The sequence below is a fragment of the Herpailurus yagouaroundi genome, unplaced genomic scaffold (genome assembly GCF_014898765.1).
Source record: "Herpailurus yagouaroundi ecotype Mexico unplaced genomic scaffold, PumYag 159, whole genome shotgun sequence".
NCBI classification, from domain to species: domain Eukaryota; kingdom Metazoa; phylum Chordata; class Mammalia; order Carnivora; family Felidae; genus Herpailurus; species Herpailurus yagouaroundi.
In genome coordinates this window covers 30,343,438-30,360,827 of record NW_024412400.1, presented here as the reverse complement: position 1 = coordinate 30,360,827, position 17,390 = coordinate 30,343,438, and the positions used below count along the sequence as shown (strand labels likewise).

Sequence of the window (17,390 nt, the reverse complement as noted above, 5' to 3'; positions counted from 1 at the left end):
TTCACTTAGCATAATACCCTCTAGTTCCAACCACGTAGTTGCAAGTTGCAAGATTTCATTCTTTTTGATGGCTAATATTCCATCACATACACACACACACACACACACACACACACACACACACACACACACACTCTCACATATATACCACATCTTTTTAAAATAATTTTTTGAAATGTTTTATTTATTTTTGAGACCGAGAGACAGAGCATGAGCAGGGGAGGGGCAGAGTGAGAGGGAGACACAGAATCTGAAGCAGGCTCCAGGCTCCATGCTGTCAGCACAGAGCCAGACTCAGGGCTCGAACTCACAAACTGTGAGATCATGACCTGAGCTGAAGTCGGACGCTTAACTGACTGAGCCACCCAGGCGCTTCTACTACATCTTTATCCATTCATCCATCGATGGACATTTGGACTCTTTACTTTGGCTATTGTTGATAGTGCTGCTATAAACATTGGGGTGCATGTGTCCCTTTGAAACAGCACGTGTGTATCCCTTGGATAAATACCTAGTAGTGTAGTTGCTGGGTTGTAGGGTAGTTCTATTTTTAATTTTTTGAGGAACCTCCATACTGTTTTCCAGAGTGGCTGCACCAGTTTGCATTCCCACCAGGAGTGCAAAAGAGATCCTCTTTCTCTGCATCCTCGCCAACATCTCTTGTTGCCTGAGTTAATGTTAGCCATTCTGACAGATGTGAGGGTTTTCTCATTGTGGTTTTGATTTGTATTTCCCTGATGATGAGTGATGTTGGCCATCTGGATGGTCTTTGGAGAAGTGTCTGTTTTGGAGAAGTGTCTATTCATGTCTTTTGCTCATTTCCTCACTGGATTTTTTGTTTTTTGGGTGTTGAGTTTGATAAGTAAGTTCTTTATAGATTTTGGATACTAACCCTTTATCTGATATGTTGTTTGCAGATATCTTCTCCCATTCCCTTGGTTGCCTTTTAGTTTTGCTGTTTCCTTCACTGTGCAGAAGCTTTTTATTTTGATGAGGTCCCAATAGTTCATTTTTGCTTTTGTTTTCCTTGCCTCCAGGGATGTGTTGAGTAAGATGCTGCTGTGGCCAAGGTTAAAGAGGTTTTTGCCTGCTTTCTCCACGAGGATTTTGATGGCTTCCTGTCTTACATTTAGGTCTTTCATCCATTTTGAGTTTATTTTTGTGTATGGTATAAGAAAGTGGTTCAGGTTTTTCTGCATGTCGCTGTCCAGTTTTCCCAGCGCCACTTGCTAAAGAGACTATCTTTATGCCATCGGATATTCTTTCCTGCTCTGTCAAAGATTAGTTGGCCATATGTTTGTGGGTCCATTTCTGGATTCTCTGTTCTGTTCCACTGATCTGAGTGTCTGTTTTTGTGCCAAATGTTTATTTATCTTTGAGAGAGAGAGTGTGAGAACCTGCTCACGCACGTGAGCAGGGGAGGCTCAGAGGATCCAAAGCCAGCTGTACGCAGCAGAGAGCCTGACACGGGGCTTGAACCCACAAACCACCAGACCATGACTTGAGCTGAAGTCGGTTGCTCGACCAACTGAGCCACCCAGATGCCCCTCCCTATGAAAGATGTTTTAAGTTTAAATTCGGAAGTTGTTGATCACTTAAGATTAATTATTTTTTTCTACAACTGGTATGTTAGTGCTAGTGACATTCTATGGTATGCAAGCTTTCTGAGATTAGAAAAGAGAGGTAAATAAAACCTATTGACTTTTTTCTTCCTCTTTTGAAAATTTTAGGGAAATGTTTCATATAATGAATGTGCAAATTTTAAATGTACAGTTGATTGAGTTTTGAAAAATGCATATAGCTGTATAAACACTACTCCAATTAGATATAGAATATTTTTATTACCCTAGGAAGTTCCCTGGTGCCCCATTGCAATCAGTTCACCAATTTCTCTCCCACCCCCTTTCCCAGGCAACCACACTGATCTGATTTCTATCACCATAAATGAGTTCTGCCCGTTCTAGAATTTTCTATAAATGAAATTATATAGTATGTAGTCTGTGTAGCTTCTTCTGTGTAGTTTGTGAGATTCATCCCTTTTGTTACAAAGTCTCAACAGTTTATTTTCATTGCTGAGTAGTATTCTATCCTATGAATATACCACAGTTGGTTATTCATCATGTTGGTGTACATTTGTGTTATTTCCAGTTTGGGTTCTTCTGAATAAAAGTGCTATCCACATTCACGTACAAATTTTTTTGTGGACATATGTTTTCATTTCTTTCGGGTAATTACCTAGGAGTAGAATTACTGGGTCATAGAGTATGTATATTAACTTTATACAAAACTGCCAGTTTTCTGAAGTAATTTAACATTTTTATACTCCCAGCGATGTAGGAGAGATGCAGTTGCTCCAACATGCTTGCCAACATTTCATAATTCTTATAGCTAGAAATGGCATCTCATTGTTTTAATTTGTAGTTCTCTGATGACTGATGATGTGTAGCACCTTTTCATGTACTTATTGTCCATTTTCATATATTTTTTTTAAATTTTTTTTCAACGTTTTTTTATTTATTTTGGGACAGAGAGAGACAGAGCATGAACGGGGGAGGGGCAGACAGAGAGGGAGACACAGAATCGGAAACAGGCTCCAGGCTCCGAGCCATCAGCCCAGAGCCTGACGCGGGGCTCGAACTCACGGACCACGAGATCGTGACCTGGCTGAAGTCGGACGCTTAACCGACTGCGCCACCCAGGCGCCCCTGTTTTCTTAAAAGATATATGTTCATATCTTTTATCCAATTTATTTAATGGGACTATATTTTTGGTTTGTAGGAGATCTTTGTATATCCTAGAAGCAAGTCTTTTACTTATTTACTTATTTAAAATGTTTTTATTTATTTTCTGAGAGAGAGAACATGAGCAGGGGAGGGGCAGAGAAAGAGAGGGACAGAGGATCTGATGTGGGCTCCACGCTAACAGGCTGACAACAGCAAGCCCAACATGGGGGCTCGAACTAATGAACCACGAGATCATGACCTGAGCTGAATTCCGACATTCAACCATCTGAGTCACTCAGGTGCCCCAAGTTTTTTTTTTTTTTTTTTTTTTTTTTAGAAAGATGTGTTGTGAATATTTTCTCCCAGTTTGTGACTTGAATTTCATTTTCTTAACAATGTTTTTCGAGAAGTTTTTAATTTTGATGATGACCAGTTCATACGTTTTTTTCTCTTTTGATTCGTGTTTTGGGTGACCATTCCAAGAAATCTTTATTTACCCTAGGTTGTGAAGATACCTATATTTTCTTTGAGAAGCTTTATAGTTTTAGCTTTTACATTTAGGTCTGTAATTGATCCCAAATCAGTTTTTGTCTGATATGTAAGATAGGGGTCAAGACTTTTCTCCCTATACTTTTATCCAGTTGCATTAGCATCACCTTAACTCAGTTGCCTTGGTGCCTTTGTTGAAATTCCATTGGCCCTGTATTTGAAAGTTTATTTTTGGATTCTGTTCTGTTCTATTAGTATGCCTGTCTTTATGTCAATACCACACTGTCTCGATTACTATAATTCTTAATCATGTTGTAAAATCAGATGAAGTCTTGCAGCATTATTTCTTTTTCAAGATTGTTTTGGCATTTAAATTTCATTTTAGAATTAATTTGTTTCTTAAAAAAATCTGTTGGGATTTTGACTAGGATTACTTTATATCTGTAGATCAGTTTGAGAAACTTGACATCTGGGGCACCTGGGTGGCTCATTTGGTTAAGCATCTTACTTTGGCTCAGGTCATGATCTCACAGTTGGTGAGTTGAGCCCCATGTCGGGTTCCGTGCTGACATTGAGGAGCCTGCTTCGGATTCTGTGTCTCCCTCTTTCTCTACCGCTACCCTGCTTGTGCACATGCGCGCTCTCTCTCTCTCTCTCAAAAATAAATAAATATTTAAAAAAAGAAACTTGGCATCTTAAGAATATTGAGGCTTATCTAAGAGAATGGTGTCTCTCCACTTATTTAGGTCATCTTTAATTTTTCTTAAAAACAACTTTTTTTTAATGTTTATTTTTGAGACAGAGGGAACACAGCGTGAGTGGGGGAGGGGCAGAGAGAGAGGGAGACACAGAATCTGAAGCAGGCTCCAGGCTCTGAGCTGTCAGCACAGAGCCTGATGCGGGGCTTGAACCCATGAACTATGAGATCATGACCTGAGCCGAAGTTGGACACTCAACCAACTGAGCCACCCAGGCACCCCAAGTCATCTTTAATTTTTCTTAGTTGTATTTTTCTTAGTTAATATTTTCAATAATTCACTATTGAGAATGATGTTAGTGTAGAGGTCTTGCATATCTTTACTTAGATTTATTTCTACATATTGGTATTTTTTTAATGTTACAGTATTGATTTTTAAATTTTGTTTTACAGTTGTTGCAAATATATAGAAATACAAATGATTAAAAATTTTTTTTCCTTTTTTTAATATTTATTTATTTAAAAAAATTTTTTTTTCTCTTAACCTTTATTTATTTTTGAGACAGAGAGAGACAGAACATGAACTGGGGAGGGTCAGAGAGAGAGGGAGACACAGAATCTGAAACAGGCTCCAGGCTCTGAGCTGTCAGCACAGAGCCCGACGCGGGGCTCGAACTCACAGACCGTGAGATCATGACCTGAGCTGAAGTCGGATGCTCAACCGACTGAGCCACCCAGGCGCCCCTTTAATGTTTATTTTTGAGAGAGTGTGTGCGCACGAGTGGGGAAGGGGCAGAGAGAAAGGGAGACACAGAATCCTGAGAGAGAGAGAGAGAGAGAGAGAGAGAGAGAGAGAGAGAGAGAAGGACCAGAGGGAAGGGGAGACACAACATCCCAAGCAGGTTCCAGGCTCTGAGTTGTCAGCACAGAGTCTGACATGGGGCTTGAATTCACAAACCGTGAGATCCTGACATGAGCCAAAGTTGGATGTTAAACTGATTGAACCTCCCAGGCGTCCCTACAATTGATTATTTTATGTTGGAGTTTTATGTTCTGAGACTTTGCTAAATTCATGAATTGGTTTGAGTAGTATTTTAGTAGATCTCATAGTCCTTTTTACACACATAATCCTATCATCTGGGAATTTTAGTTCATCCTCTCCAACCTTTTTTTCTAGTCTTCACATATTGGTTCGGACCTCCAGTTCAAGGTTGAAAAGAAGTGGTGGAAGTAGACCATGTGTTGTGGTCTTGTCCTTGCCTTTTTTCTGATCTTAGAAATAAGAATTTAATAATTCACTATTGAGAATGATGTTAGCCCAAGGGTTTTTAATAGATGCTCTTTACCAGACTGAGAAAGTTTATGTCTATTCCTACTTTGTAGACAGTTTTTATCATTAAAAATAGGCTTTGAATTTTGTAAGTGCTTTTTCTGCATCTATTGAGATGATCTGTGTTATTATCTTCTATTTCATTAATGTAGTGAGTTAGTAATTTTTAAAACATGTTTGGTAATTTTGAGAGAGAGAGAGCACATGAGCAGGGGAGGGGCAGAGAGAGAAAGGAGAGAGAGGATCCCAATCAGGCTCCATGCTGGTGACACAGGGCTCAGTCTCACAAACCATGAGATCATGACCTGAGCTGAAATCAAGAGTTAGACATTTAACTGACTGAGCCATCCAGGCACCTCATGAATTAGTAATTTTTAAAGGTTAGCCTCTCATATACACTTAATCATGATGTAATTATTCTTCTTGTATATTGCTGAATTCCATTTGCTCATGTTTTAGGGAGAACTTTATGTCTCTATTCAAGAGGTACATCAGTCTGTATTTTTCCTCTCATATTTTTGTCAGGTTTTAATATCAGTGTGATGCTGACTTTATACAGTGAGTTAGGAACCTTTTTTTTTTTTTAACGATTTCCTGAAAGTTTATGCAAGATTGATATTATATCATTCTTAAGTATTTGATAGAATTCATCTGGACCCAGAGCTTTGGGGGAAATTTTTATTATTTGGATTTTTAACTTATTCTTGTCAGTTTTGGTAAATTGTGTTGGTAAATTGTGTTTTTCAAGGGTTTTTCTATTTTATCTGTTATTGAATTTATTGTCATAAAGTTGTTCATACTAACATTCTTTTTAATATCTGTAGGATTTGTAGCAATATTCCCTCTTCATTCTTTTTTTTTTTTTTAATGTTTATTTATTTTGCAAGGGAGCTTGAACAAGTGGGGGAGCGGCAGAGGGGGGGGGGGGGGGGGAGAGAATCCCAAGCAGGCTCCCTGCTGTCAGCACAGAGCCTGTCACGGAGCTCGATCTCTAGAACCTTGAGATCATGTCCCGAGCTGAAACCAAGAGTCAGATACTCAACCAGCTGAGTAACTTTTAAAGTAACAGATTAACTTTCATTAATCTGGTCAAATAATCATCTTTTGACTTTATCTTTATCTTATAGTTAATTTCTTTTTTTTTTTTTTTAATGTTTATTTATTTTTGAGACAGAGAGAGACACAGCATGAGCAGGGAAGGGGCAGAGAGAGAGGGAGACACAGAATGTGAAGCAGGCTCCAGGCTCTGAGCTATCAGCACAGAGCCCGACGCGGGGCTTGAACTCACGAACTGTGAGATCATGACCTGAGCCGAAGTCAGACGTTAACCCACTGAGCCACCCAGGCGCCCCTGTTTGTTTTTTTTTTTTTTTTTTAATATTTGTTTATTTTTGAGAGAGAGAGAGGGAGAGGGAGAGAGAGAGACAGCATGAGTGGGGGAAGGGGCAAAGAGAGAGGGAGACACCAAATCCGAAGCATCTTTGGGCTCTGAGCTGTCGGCACAAAGCCTGACGCAGGACTCACACAGTGTGAGATCGTGACCGGAGCCGAAGTTGGATGCTCAACTGACTGAGCCACTCAGGCACCCCCGTTAATTTCTTTATTACAACATTTGATCGAGAAGGTAGCCTGTATTATTTCTAGTTAGAATCCATTTTTAAAAATGTGTATGGTCTAACTCATGATTAATACCCCTTTGGGGTACTCCAGTTGGATGGGGGAACTACCAACTGTGCGGGGTCCCACTTGGATGGAGGCTGGCAGCACAGGCAGTGAAAGAATTCATTCAAGGCAGAACAGAAGAGATATGATTTATTGGATCTACTGTAATGGAATGGTGGGCAGGACAGCAAAAGAGACACTGTCTGCAACAAGGCAGTCGGTGGTGAGGGGCCACAGTTATAGGGCAGAGTGAGGGAGTATGGGACATATGGAATTTTATCTTTTTTGGCAATCGTAGGAACTGTGCCTATTTGTAATTGGTCAGTTAGAACCTATGGCTGTTTTGAAGTGGGTTGCTTAATGAGTCTGGTTGCATTCAGCCCTGTGGTCCCTATGGGCCCTTTTGCCTTACTCAAGTTTCCATTGCTCAAGCCTGTTGCCTAAAAGCAGCATCTACAACTCCCTTGTTTCTTGTCCCATAGATACATTGTTTAAATAATGAACATGGAGTTCGCACCTTGGTGAATTACAGGTAGAGACTACTCCAGATGGAGTTATCACACAAAGGAAATTATTTGCAGCAAATAAAGTCATGCAAGGGTGAATGGGTTGCTATTATTTAGGGTTAGGATGAATATTCAGAAAGGGGGCTTTGTCATTGTATGTAGAGGTAGGCATAACGTTATGCATGCACCTTGAGGAAACATGTCTGTACATACATTGTATGTTAATGAGGCTTATGCTCTTCCTGGGGCAAAGATTTTAGTGTTATAATCAAGTAAAAGTAACTGTCACTCCATGGGGCATCTATGCAGTTGTGAGTTGGGATTTGAGCTCAAATTGGGTGGTCTGGAGCCACCAGAGGTTTGTGTGGGCAGTCATTTTTGTTTGAGGGGTAGTTTTGGTTTCCATTATGGGATGCTGTCTGTGCCCATGGGGTTCTTTGCCTGAGTTGAAAGGTAAGCTGGGAAGAGCTTAAAAAGGGTGGAACAAAGGTTGGTGGGTACATGCAGGTGGGCAGTAAAAGGTTAGTTGTTGAAGTCTAGCTGGTTAACAGAATATCCACATTAAATTTTTATGTTTTGATCTTTTGTTTTCTGAAATAATATTAGTCTCCAACTGTGATTGTAGATTTGTCTTTTTATTATTAATTTTTTTCTATCTGTTTTTGCTTTACAGAAAGCTCTTTGAAGCTTTTATTAGTTACACTATCATAGCTCCTATGTCTTTTATTAGTATGAAATTTTTCTTACTAATATAAAATCTTTTTACCTTGTTCTACTTTATCTTATGTCAATATTGCTCATCTACTTTGTTTTTCTTTCAATTTTTAAAAATATTTTTGAGAGAGAGAGAGAGAGAGAGTGTGCATGTGGGCAGAGTGGGGGAGGGGCAGAGAGAGAGAGGGAGATACAGAATCCAAAGCAGGCTCCAGGCTTTGGGCTGGCAGCACAGAGCCCAACGCAGGACTCGAACCCATGAACTGCGAGATCATGACTTGAGCCAAAGACAGTTAACTGACTGAGCCACCCAGGCACCCCTAAATTTTTTTTAATGTTTATTTATTTTTGAGAGAGAGGGAGAGACAGAGTGTGAGTGGGGAAGGGGCAGAGAGAAAGGGAGACACAGATTCCAAAGCAGGCTCCATCCAGGCTCTGAGCTGTCAGCACAGACGTGGGTCTCAAACTCACAGACCCTGAGATCATGACCTGAGCTGAAGTTGGATAGTTAACTGACTGAGCCACCCAGGTGCCCTGTTTTTCTAATTTTTAAAAGTTTCGTTCCAGGTGTGCCTCTTGTAAACAGCATCAGTCTAGACTAGAATAAGACATAGACTTAAAAATAAAAAAATTTTTTTTAATCTTTATTTATTTTTGAGAGAGAGACAGAGTGTGAACAGGGGAGGAGCAGAGAGGGAGTGAGACACAGAATCCGAAGCAGGCTCCAGGCCCTGAGCTGTTAGCACAGAAACCGACACGGGGCTCGAACTCACGAACTGTGAGATCATGACCTGAGCCGAAGTCGGACGCTCAACTGGCTGAGCCACCCAGGCACCCCCCCTTTTTAAAAACAACAACAACAAGCACATTTAAGCTGTTTACAATTATTGTGATTGCTGATGTTTTCTTTGTACCCAGCTTTCTTGTTGCATTTTCCCCTTACCTTTCTCTCACCTTCTTACCTTCCTTTTTCCCCTTCTCTAATACCACCAGTTCCTCCTCCCAGTGTTTGCTGGCAGTTCCTGTCCTGCTAGCAGTGAGGGTCTTTTGCAGAAAACCTCTAATTTTGTCCCATTGCATTTGGTATCTCTACAGAATAACTGAATAAAGCAGTGTTACCCAGACAGTGCTCCTTTCCCCTATGTAAGCTTCAAATCTCATTTCTGGATTAATGATTGTTTTAGATTCAGTTCAGAAATGAGAAAACTAATTTTACAGGAGACATACCTGTAGCAGAGTTACTGGTTTCTGTATCTATATCATAGAAGGTGTGGAGATCTCCATATTGACCTCTGCATCAAGGTTTTAGGCCCACAGTATAAGACTTAGTAAAAATGAGATTTACATTTTGATTGGTCTCTCCTGTACCCTTTCCCTCTAGCATATGGAATATATATGTCATGCAGTACTAGAGGGACACCTAGATGCAATTTAAATAACAATAAATCAGTTGAGTTACCCTGCTTTTAGTCATTCAGTTCTTTTGGGTTATCATGAGAGAAAGCATCTGTTTGATTCTTTACTTTTGTCAAACACTTGCTGATAACCTCCCTCCTTACTTTTTTGTAAATAGTGAACTGGACTTAAGCTCACTCACTGCCTTGTTGGGCACCAGTATTTAGCTAGAATTTAGTAATACCGTTTTGTTTTCCTTTTAAGTGATTTCTTTTTGTTACCTTGTATTTTTTCACAATAATTACTAATTTCCCATTCAAGATAGTGATTAAATTTTCCTTTAAAATTTTTGTTTTAAAAAATTGAATCAATTTCAAAGAAAAATGCTAATTTGAGAATGTGGTATATGTTGGGAGGTTAGATGTGGCCCCGATGGAAAAGGTAATATGGGAGTGAGTAAGATTTGGGAGTTGCTTCTCCAGCATTTCTCAGGCATCTTGGTTATTTCTGCTTTATCTGCAGAACTAACTTGTTTAACAATTATTTACTGAGCATCTGCTTTGTTCAGAGAACTGTTCTGAGAATAGGAGGAGAAATACGGTGTTCACCTTGTAGTCTAGGTATGGGAGAGGACATGTGTTGATGTGGCAGCTAATGTGAGTGTATGATGGTAAATGCTGTCAGAGCGGCCAGGACGTTGTGCGGATGAGGAAGTGGAGGCCATCTCTGGCTGGGGTCTTGAGGCTTTGGCTCAAACTAATGTTTTCACCTATGTACCTTTCTCTTTTCCATTTTGAATCTCTCTTCCTAAATCCACATCACTTTTGCGGAGAGAAGAGGCTCTTGTGTGTAGGCATTACTCTGAGAAGGATCGGGTCCAAAAGGAGGAGTGTCACATTGGTCCTCGGGAGACAGAATGGCTTCCGGAGTTCTGGATCTAACACACCTGTGTTTAGCTGGATAGCTACCTAATTGTTTTTAGTCCCATCTTCTTCATCTTTATTGATGATGATGAAACTCATTGTCCTACCTGCTTCATTAGACAGCATATGTGAGAGACATTCATGATATACACTTGTATATCCATATTATTTTCATTCTTATTAGTATTTGAAATCCTTATGGTTAATGATTTTGACTGTAATTTTAGGTGTTTAATTCTTTTCTCTCTATTTTTTTTTCTAGGTCTTGATGCAGAACTTTATTATGTGAGAAATGACCTTATTAGTCACTACGCCTTATCCTTTAACCTGTTAGTACCCAGTGAGACAAATTTCCTGCACTTCACTTGGCATGCAAAGTCCAAGGTAAGAGAGTAGTCAACCAAAGATGTCAAGACAGGACCACTCAGGCCCAGATGCCAATGCAAGGCCTATATCTGAGGGATGGACTGCCATCTATACAAAAGGGCTAGTAGGTGGTGGGCTGTAGCAGTACTGAGTCTTTTCAGATTTATATTTTAAGTCTTTAGCCTATTCCTTTAGACTTTCTCAAGTCCTATAAAATGAAGGTAGCCACCATTTATGTCAGGCTTATGATAGAACATTTATATCCTTTCAGGCTTTTCAAGCAGGGATGCAGATCTAATGTGAAGAGGGAACAGTTGAACTTGCTGATGTTCTGTTATTTTTTAATTTTTTTAAATGTTTATTTGTTTTTGAGAGACAGAGACAGAGAACAAGCAGGGGAGGAACAGAGAGAGAGGGAGACACAGAATCTGAAGCAGGCTCAGGCTCTGAGCTGTCAGCACAGAGACTGATGCGGGGCTCGAACTCACGAACTGTGAGATCATGACCTGAGCCAAAGTCAGTTGCTTAACTGACTGAGCCACCCAGGTTCCCCTTGACTGCTGTTATTGTGAAGCCATAGGAATGGAGGATAGGGACGTTGTTTTAGGCGTGTTTGATGTAATGGATATAGTTCTGCCATTTATGGAGAAATGGTAAAAGTAGGGTACAGCAGATGCAGGCACCCACGTGTGCTGTGGCCAAGCTCCTTTAACTGTAATGAACCTCTTGCCTGGCTTACTTGTAGCTGAATTCTTCACATTTTCTCTGACTGAGCTCCACAAACATGAAAAGTTTTTTCATACGTCAAAAGTGGGAAGCTGAGGGAAGAGCCCACCTCCTCCAATCAACTTTAATTTCTTTTATTAGCATTATATATGAACTGAGTAGGATTTTATTTGGGAAATAAAAATAGTTTTGCTACTAAAATCTCTAGCAGAGTTTTTTTTTTTTTTAAGTATTACAAAGTGATATTTGTCCTGATATTTGTTGCAAGTCATTTAAATTTGGTGACTTTAATATAGATCTTTTTATCTACTTAGAAACAATGAGTACTAGGAAAACCAAGTATTAATAGAATTATTTAAAAAACTACCAAGACTTTGTAGATCTATACCCAGAAATTATTGTTGTTTATAGTTTAGTATACTTCAAACTCATTTTTTAATAATGTTTATTTATTTTTGAGAGAGAGAATGAGAAAGAGAGAGAGAAAGAGAACGTGAGCAGGTGAAGGGCAGAGAGAGAGGGAGACAAAGAATCCTAAGCAGGCTCATGCTGTCAGTGCAGAACCCAATGTAGTGTTCGAATCCATGAACTGTGAGATCATGACCTGAGCCCAATCAAGAGTCAGATGCTTAACCCACTGAGCCACCCCCACACTGCCAAACTCACTTTTTTTTTTTACCTTTTTAAACAAAAAGGGGATTTATGACACCTATGTTGTACAGTATTTTCCCCCTTACCTAATACTGTCTTTTGGCATCTTTCCATTTCACTACTTACAGATTTAACTCATTCTGTATAATGGCTTATTATAATATGATATTGTATGGATGCATGATTATTTCTTTTTAGTTTATTTTTATTTTTGAGTGAGAATATTTTTAAATTTAAAAAATTTTTCATCTCGTTTTCCTTATTTATTTCTGGTGACAATGCTGTTAACACTAAAATGGAAAACAACGTACAAAAAAGGAAAAGGTAAAAGACAACTTTGACAATTATCTATACACTGGATATAGTGGCAGAGAATATAATATGGTCAGATTCTAGTTACTTTTAACAGCTTTACTGAGGTGTGATTTACATACAATAAAATTCACTCATTTTGAGTACATAGTCCAATGATTTTTTTGAGTTTGTGCAGAGTTTTCCAGAGTTGTGCAGCCATCACCACAATCCAATTTTTGAACATTTCCGTCACTCCAGTAGGGTCCCTTGTGCCTGTTAGCAGTCACTCTTCAGTCCTACCCCCAACCACAGGCAACTACTCAGCTACCTCTGTCCTTATGCATTTGCCTGTTCTGGACATTTCATATAACTGGAGTCATAGAAAGTATGGTCTTTTGTGACTGTTTTCTTTCACTTAGCAAATGTTTCTAAAATTTGTCCACGTTGTAGCATGATATCAATACTCATTCCTTTTTATTACTGAGTAGTATTTCTTTAAAAAAAATTTTTTTTAATGCTTATTTTTGACAGAGACAGAGCATGAGCAGGGGAGGGGCAGAGAGAGAGAGGGAGACACAGAATCCAAAGCAGGCTCCAGGCCCTGAGCTGTCAGCACAGAGCCTGATGTGGGGCTCGAACCCACAGATCACGAGATCATTCCCTGAGCCGAAGTCGGACGCTCAACCGACTGAGCCACCCAGGTGCCCCGAGTAGTATTTCTTTTTAGTGGATAGACCATAATTTGTTTATCCATTCACCAGTTGAGGGTTGTTCAACTGTTTTTTTTTTGGGGGGGGGGTTCTACTTTTTCACTAGTTATGAATGATGCTGCTGTGATCATTTGTGTACAAGTCTTTGTGTAGGCTTATGTTTTCATTTCTCTTGGGTATTTACCAAGGTTGGAAATTGCTGGGTTGTGTAGTAAAATTGTGTTTAATTTCTTAAGAAACTGCCATTTCTTCCAAAATGGCTGCACTATTTTACATTCCCATCATCAAAGTACAAGGGTTCCAATTTCTCTACATCCTCACCAACACTTGTTATTTTCTGGGTTTTTGATTATATCCATCATAGTGGGCATGAAGTAGTATCTCATGGTGGTCCTGAGACAGTGAGAATCTTAAGCAGGCTCCACACTCAGCACAGAGCCTGATGTGGGACAAAATGACTGTGAGATCATGACCTGAGCTGAAATCAAAAGTCAGACGTTTAGCCAACTGAGCCACCCAGGCACCCGAATGTATGATTATTTCTTAAGTGCCTCGTTGACACATGTATTTTTAATAGCATTTCACTATTTCAAACAATGCTTCCTTTCTGTGTTAGAGATAGTTTCCTTCCCTTCATCTGTCAGGCAAAATCCATAGTACAGAGATAGTGAAAACAATTGGTAGTTCATCTTTTGTTACTGTTTCTACCTTTGTTATTGTTGAATATAGAAACACAGAAAAAATATGTGTGTGAATGTGTACTTGGGTGTGTGTGTGTGTGTGTGTGTGTGTGTGTGTGTGTGCATACATTGAGAACATCTTTGTTCAAAAAATTTTTTGCACTTGTGGCATAATTTTTGAATAGTAAATTATCACCAAGTAGTGAAATGGCAGGGTCAGAGTGTTTAAAGTTTTGATTAACATTGCCAAATTATTTCTCCTTCCCTCTCCCAAGATGGTACCAATGAACCAACGTTCCTTACCAAATGAATAGGGGTGTTTATTTATTTCTTCAATTCACTCCTTAACACTAAATATTTTAAGTATAGTTGTTTGCTAATCAGTGAGTAAAAATGATTATATAACTATCCATATATTCCTATTATTATTACAGTTGACCCTTGAATAACGTGGGGGTTACAGGGTACTGATGTGCTCCCCCTGCAGTTGAAAATCCACATAGAACTTTTGATTGCTTCAAAACTTAACTACTAATGGTCACATATTTTGTATGTTATAGATATTTAAAAAAATTTTTTTAAATGTTAATTTTTGAGAGAGACAGCATGAGTGGGGGAGGGGCAGAGAGAGAGAGAGAGAGAGAGAGAGAGAGAGAGAATGAATATGAAACAGGCTCCAGGCTCTGAGCTGCCAGCATAGAGCCTGATGTGGGGCTTGAACCCACAGACCACAAGATCATGACCTGAGCCGAAATTGGTTGCTTAACTGACTGAGCCATCCAGGTGCCCCATATGTTATAGATATTATATACTGTAATTCTTACAAAAAGTAAGCTAGAGAAAGAAAATGTTAAAAATAATCATAAGGAAGAGAAAATCCATTTATAGTACTGTACTATAAAAAAAAAAAAATCTGTGTGGGACACCTGGGTGGCTCATTCAGTTGAATATCCCACTCTTGATTTTGTCTCAGGTCATGATCCCTAAGTCATGGGATTAAGCCCTACATTGGGCTCCATGCTGAGTGTGGAGCCTGCTTGGGGATTCTGTCTCTCTCTGCCCCTCTCCCCTACTTGTGCTCTCCTAAAAAAAAAAAAAAAATCCACATAAGTGGGCTTGTGCAGTTCAAACACATATTGTTCAAGGATCAGCTGTATATATACTCAAGCATATGTTACAGAAACATTATATACACATATACATACAGGCATTAAAATATAAACTGCAGTAATGTGATTAAAGTTGACTTAGCTTGGATTCTGGGTAAAACATATGTGCCTTGTTGGAGCACCTCAACTGTCCAACACTGTTGCCTTGGGGTATCCAAACATGGGCTGCTTTTTTAGCAGTAGATAGGTCTCTTTAGGGTGAAAACTGCAAAAACAGAGGTCAAGAGAGAGAAGTCATACGAAACAATTAAGAACATGTAGTAAATGGTAACCTGGATATGCTGAACTGCCAAAATAAATGGTACAGATAATTCAGAAAAGGTTCACCTGAGACATTAAAATTTTTTTAATGTTTATTTATTTTTGAAAGAGAGAGAGAGAGAGACAGAGCACAAGTGGGGAAGGGGCAGAGAAAGAGGGAGACACGGAATCCAAAGCAGGCTTCTGTCAGCACAGAACCCGACACAGGGCTCAAACTCATGGACTGTGGGATCATGACCTGAGCTGAAGTTGGACACCTAACCAGCTGAGCCACCCAGGTGCCCCAACCTGAGATATTTTAATATGAGCTGTGTCATTTTCAATGAATAAGCATCTGGACTCTTCAAGGAAACTGGACTAACACATTTTCCAGTATTCTTACATAACATTATGTGACCTTATTATTTAGAGGTGGGGGTAACTTTTAATTATGATATGATTTCAAACATAAAGGAAAATTATAAGAACAGTACAAATAATTCTCATATATCCTTTACCCACATTCACCGATTATTACTGGTTTGCTTCATTTGCTTACTTTATCATTCATTGTTTCTTTCCCTCCACTCTCATGCACACACCCCTTCTTCTTGAACTATATGAAAGTGAATTGCAAGCGTCCTGCCCATTTAGCCTTGAATACATCAATGTATATTTTCTAAGAATAAGGGCATTCTTTTTTTTTTTTTAAATTTTTTTTTTAACGTTTATTTATTTTTTGGGGACAGAGAGAGACAGAGCATGAACGGGGGAGGGGCAGAGAGAGAGGGAGACACAGAATCGGAAACAGGCTCCAGGCTCTGAGCCATCAGCCCAGAGCCCGACGCGGGGCTCGAACTCACGGACCGCGAGTTCGTGACCTGGCTGAAGTCCGTAGCCTAAACCCCCCCGCCCCCCCCCGGCCCCTTTTTTTTTTTTTTTTTTTTAAAGAGTGGGTAAGGTGCAGAGAGAGAGAGGGGGACAGAGGAACTGAAGCAGGTTCTGCACTGACGGCAGAGAGACTGATGCGGGGCTTGAACTCATAATCCGTGAGAGCACGACCTGAGCTGAAGTTGGACACTCAACCAACTTAGCCACCCCAGAGCCTGAGAATAAAGGCATTCTTTATAAAGCCTAAGTACAATGATCAAAATCAGGAAACTAAACGTGGATATAATACTGTTATCTAGTATCTAATCTGTAGTACTCACATTTCACCAATTAACATGATGATGTTCTTTATAGCTCTTTTTTTCACCTGATTCAGGATCATGCATGCAGTTGATTAAGGTACCTTTAATCCTCTATTAACCTGGAACATTTCTTTGGCCTTTCTTTGTGTGCTTTGACCTTGATGATTTTGAAATAAATAGGCCAAGTATTTTGTAGAATGTACTTCAATTTGAGTTGTCTGAGGTTTCCTCATGATTAGATTCAGGAACGTGTCTTTGCTAGTAACACCACAAAAATGCTGTCCTTCACAGGACACATGATGTCATCTTGTCCTATTACTGGTGATCTCTGATCAATCATTTCACTAGGTTTCTCTACCAAAGTGTTCTCCTTTAGGATGAGTAAGTAATTGTGGGGCGATTTTGTGAAATTATATTTAAAAAATTCCATTCCTCATCACCCTTTAAACTACTAGTATTTGCATCTGTGTTTAGAACTAGGTTTCACTTTTTAGCCAGTGCTATTGATGAGTAGTAAGTTTCCTCTCGCTGGAAGAGGTCAGTCAGATCTATACTGGGTAACTATTTCGTGGGAGTGTTGTAGAGGGAATTCAAGGATTTGTGGAGCAGTGGGTGTTGAATTTTAAGTTCCCTTGCAACTCTGAGATCCAGTGTTTCTGTGAACATCTTTTAGGCAGAGAATCTTTTTATATTCTCCAAAAAATTGATAATAAATCCTTTGTTACTTTTCCTACCTTTAATGTTGGTAAATATAAAAGCAAATAATACATATATTTTAAAGTAGCGAAAAATCGAATGAAATAGTAGAGAATCTGTTCTAGTACTCCACTGCCGTTGAATAGGGTGTGATTATTCCTGGGCCTACTTAGGAAAAAATAATGATCTAACCTGGGCAAGTATATGGTTAGTGACTTGTGAATAA

At 39.3% G+C, this 17,390-nt stretch overlaps 1 protein-coding gene across 1 annotated transcript in view; it reads left to right on the top strand.

Annotated features, from left to right (window-relative positions):
- RYK (receptor like tyrosine kinase) overlaps window positions 1–17,390 on the top strand; it is a gene marked incomplete at its 5' end in the record, with an annotated part of 108,471 nt that overhangs the window by 25,785 nt on the left and 65,296 nt on the right. The window contains one exon of the mRNA XM_040481116.1: window positions 10,702–10,823. Coding sequence (XP_040337050.1) covers window positions 10,702–10,823 — 122 coding nt within the window. The remainder of the gene's footprint in view (window positions 1–10,701; window positions 10,824–17,390) is intronic.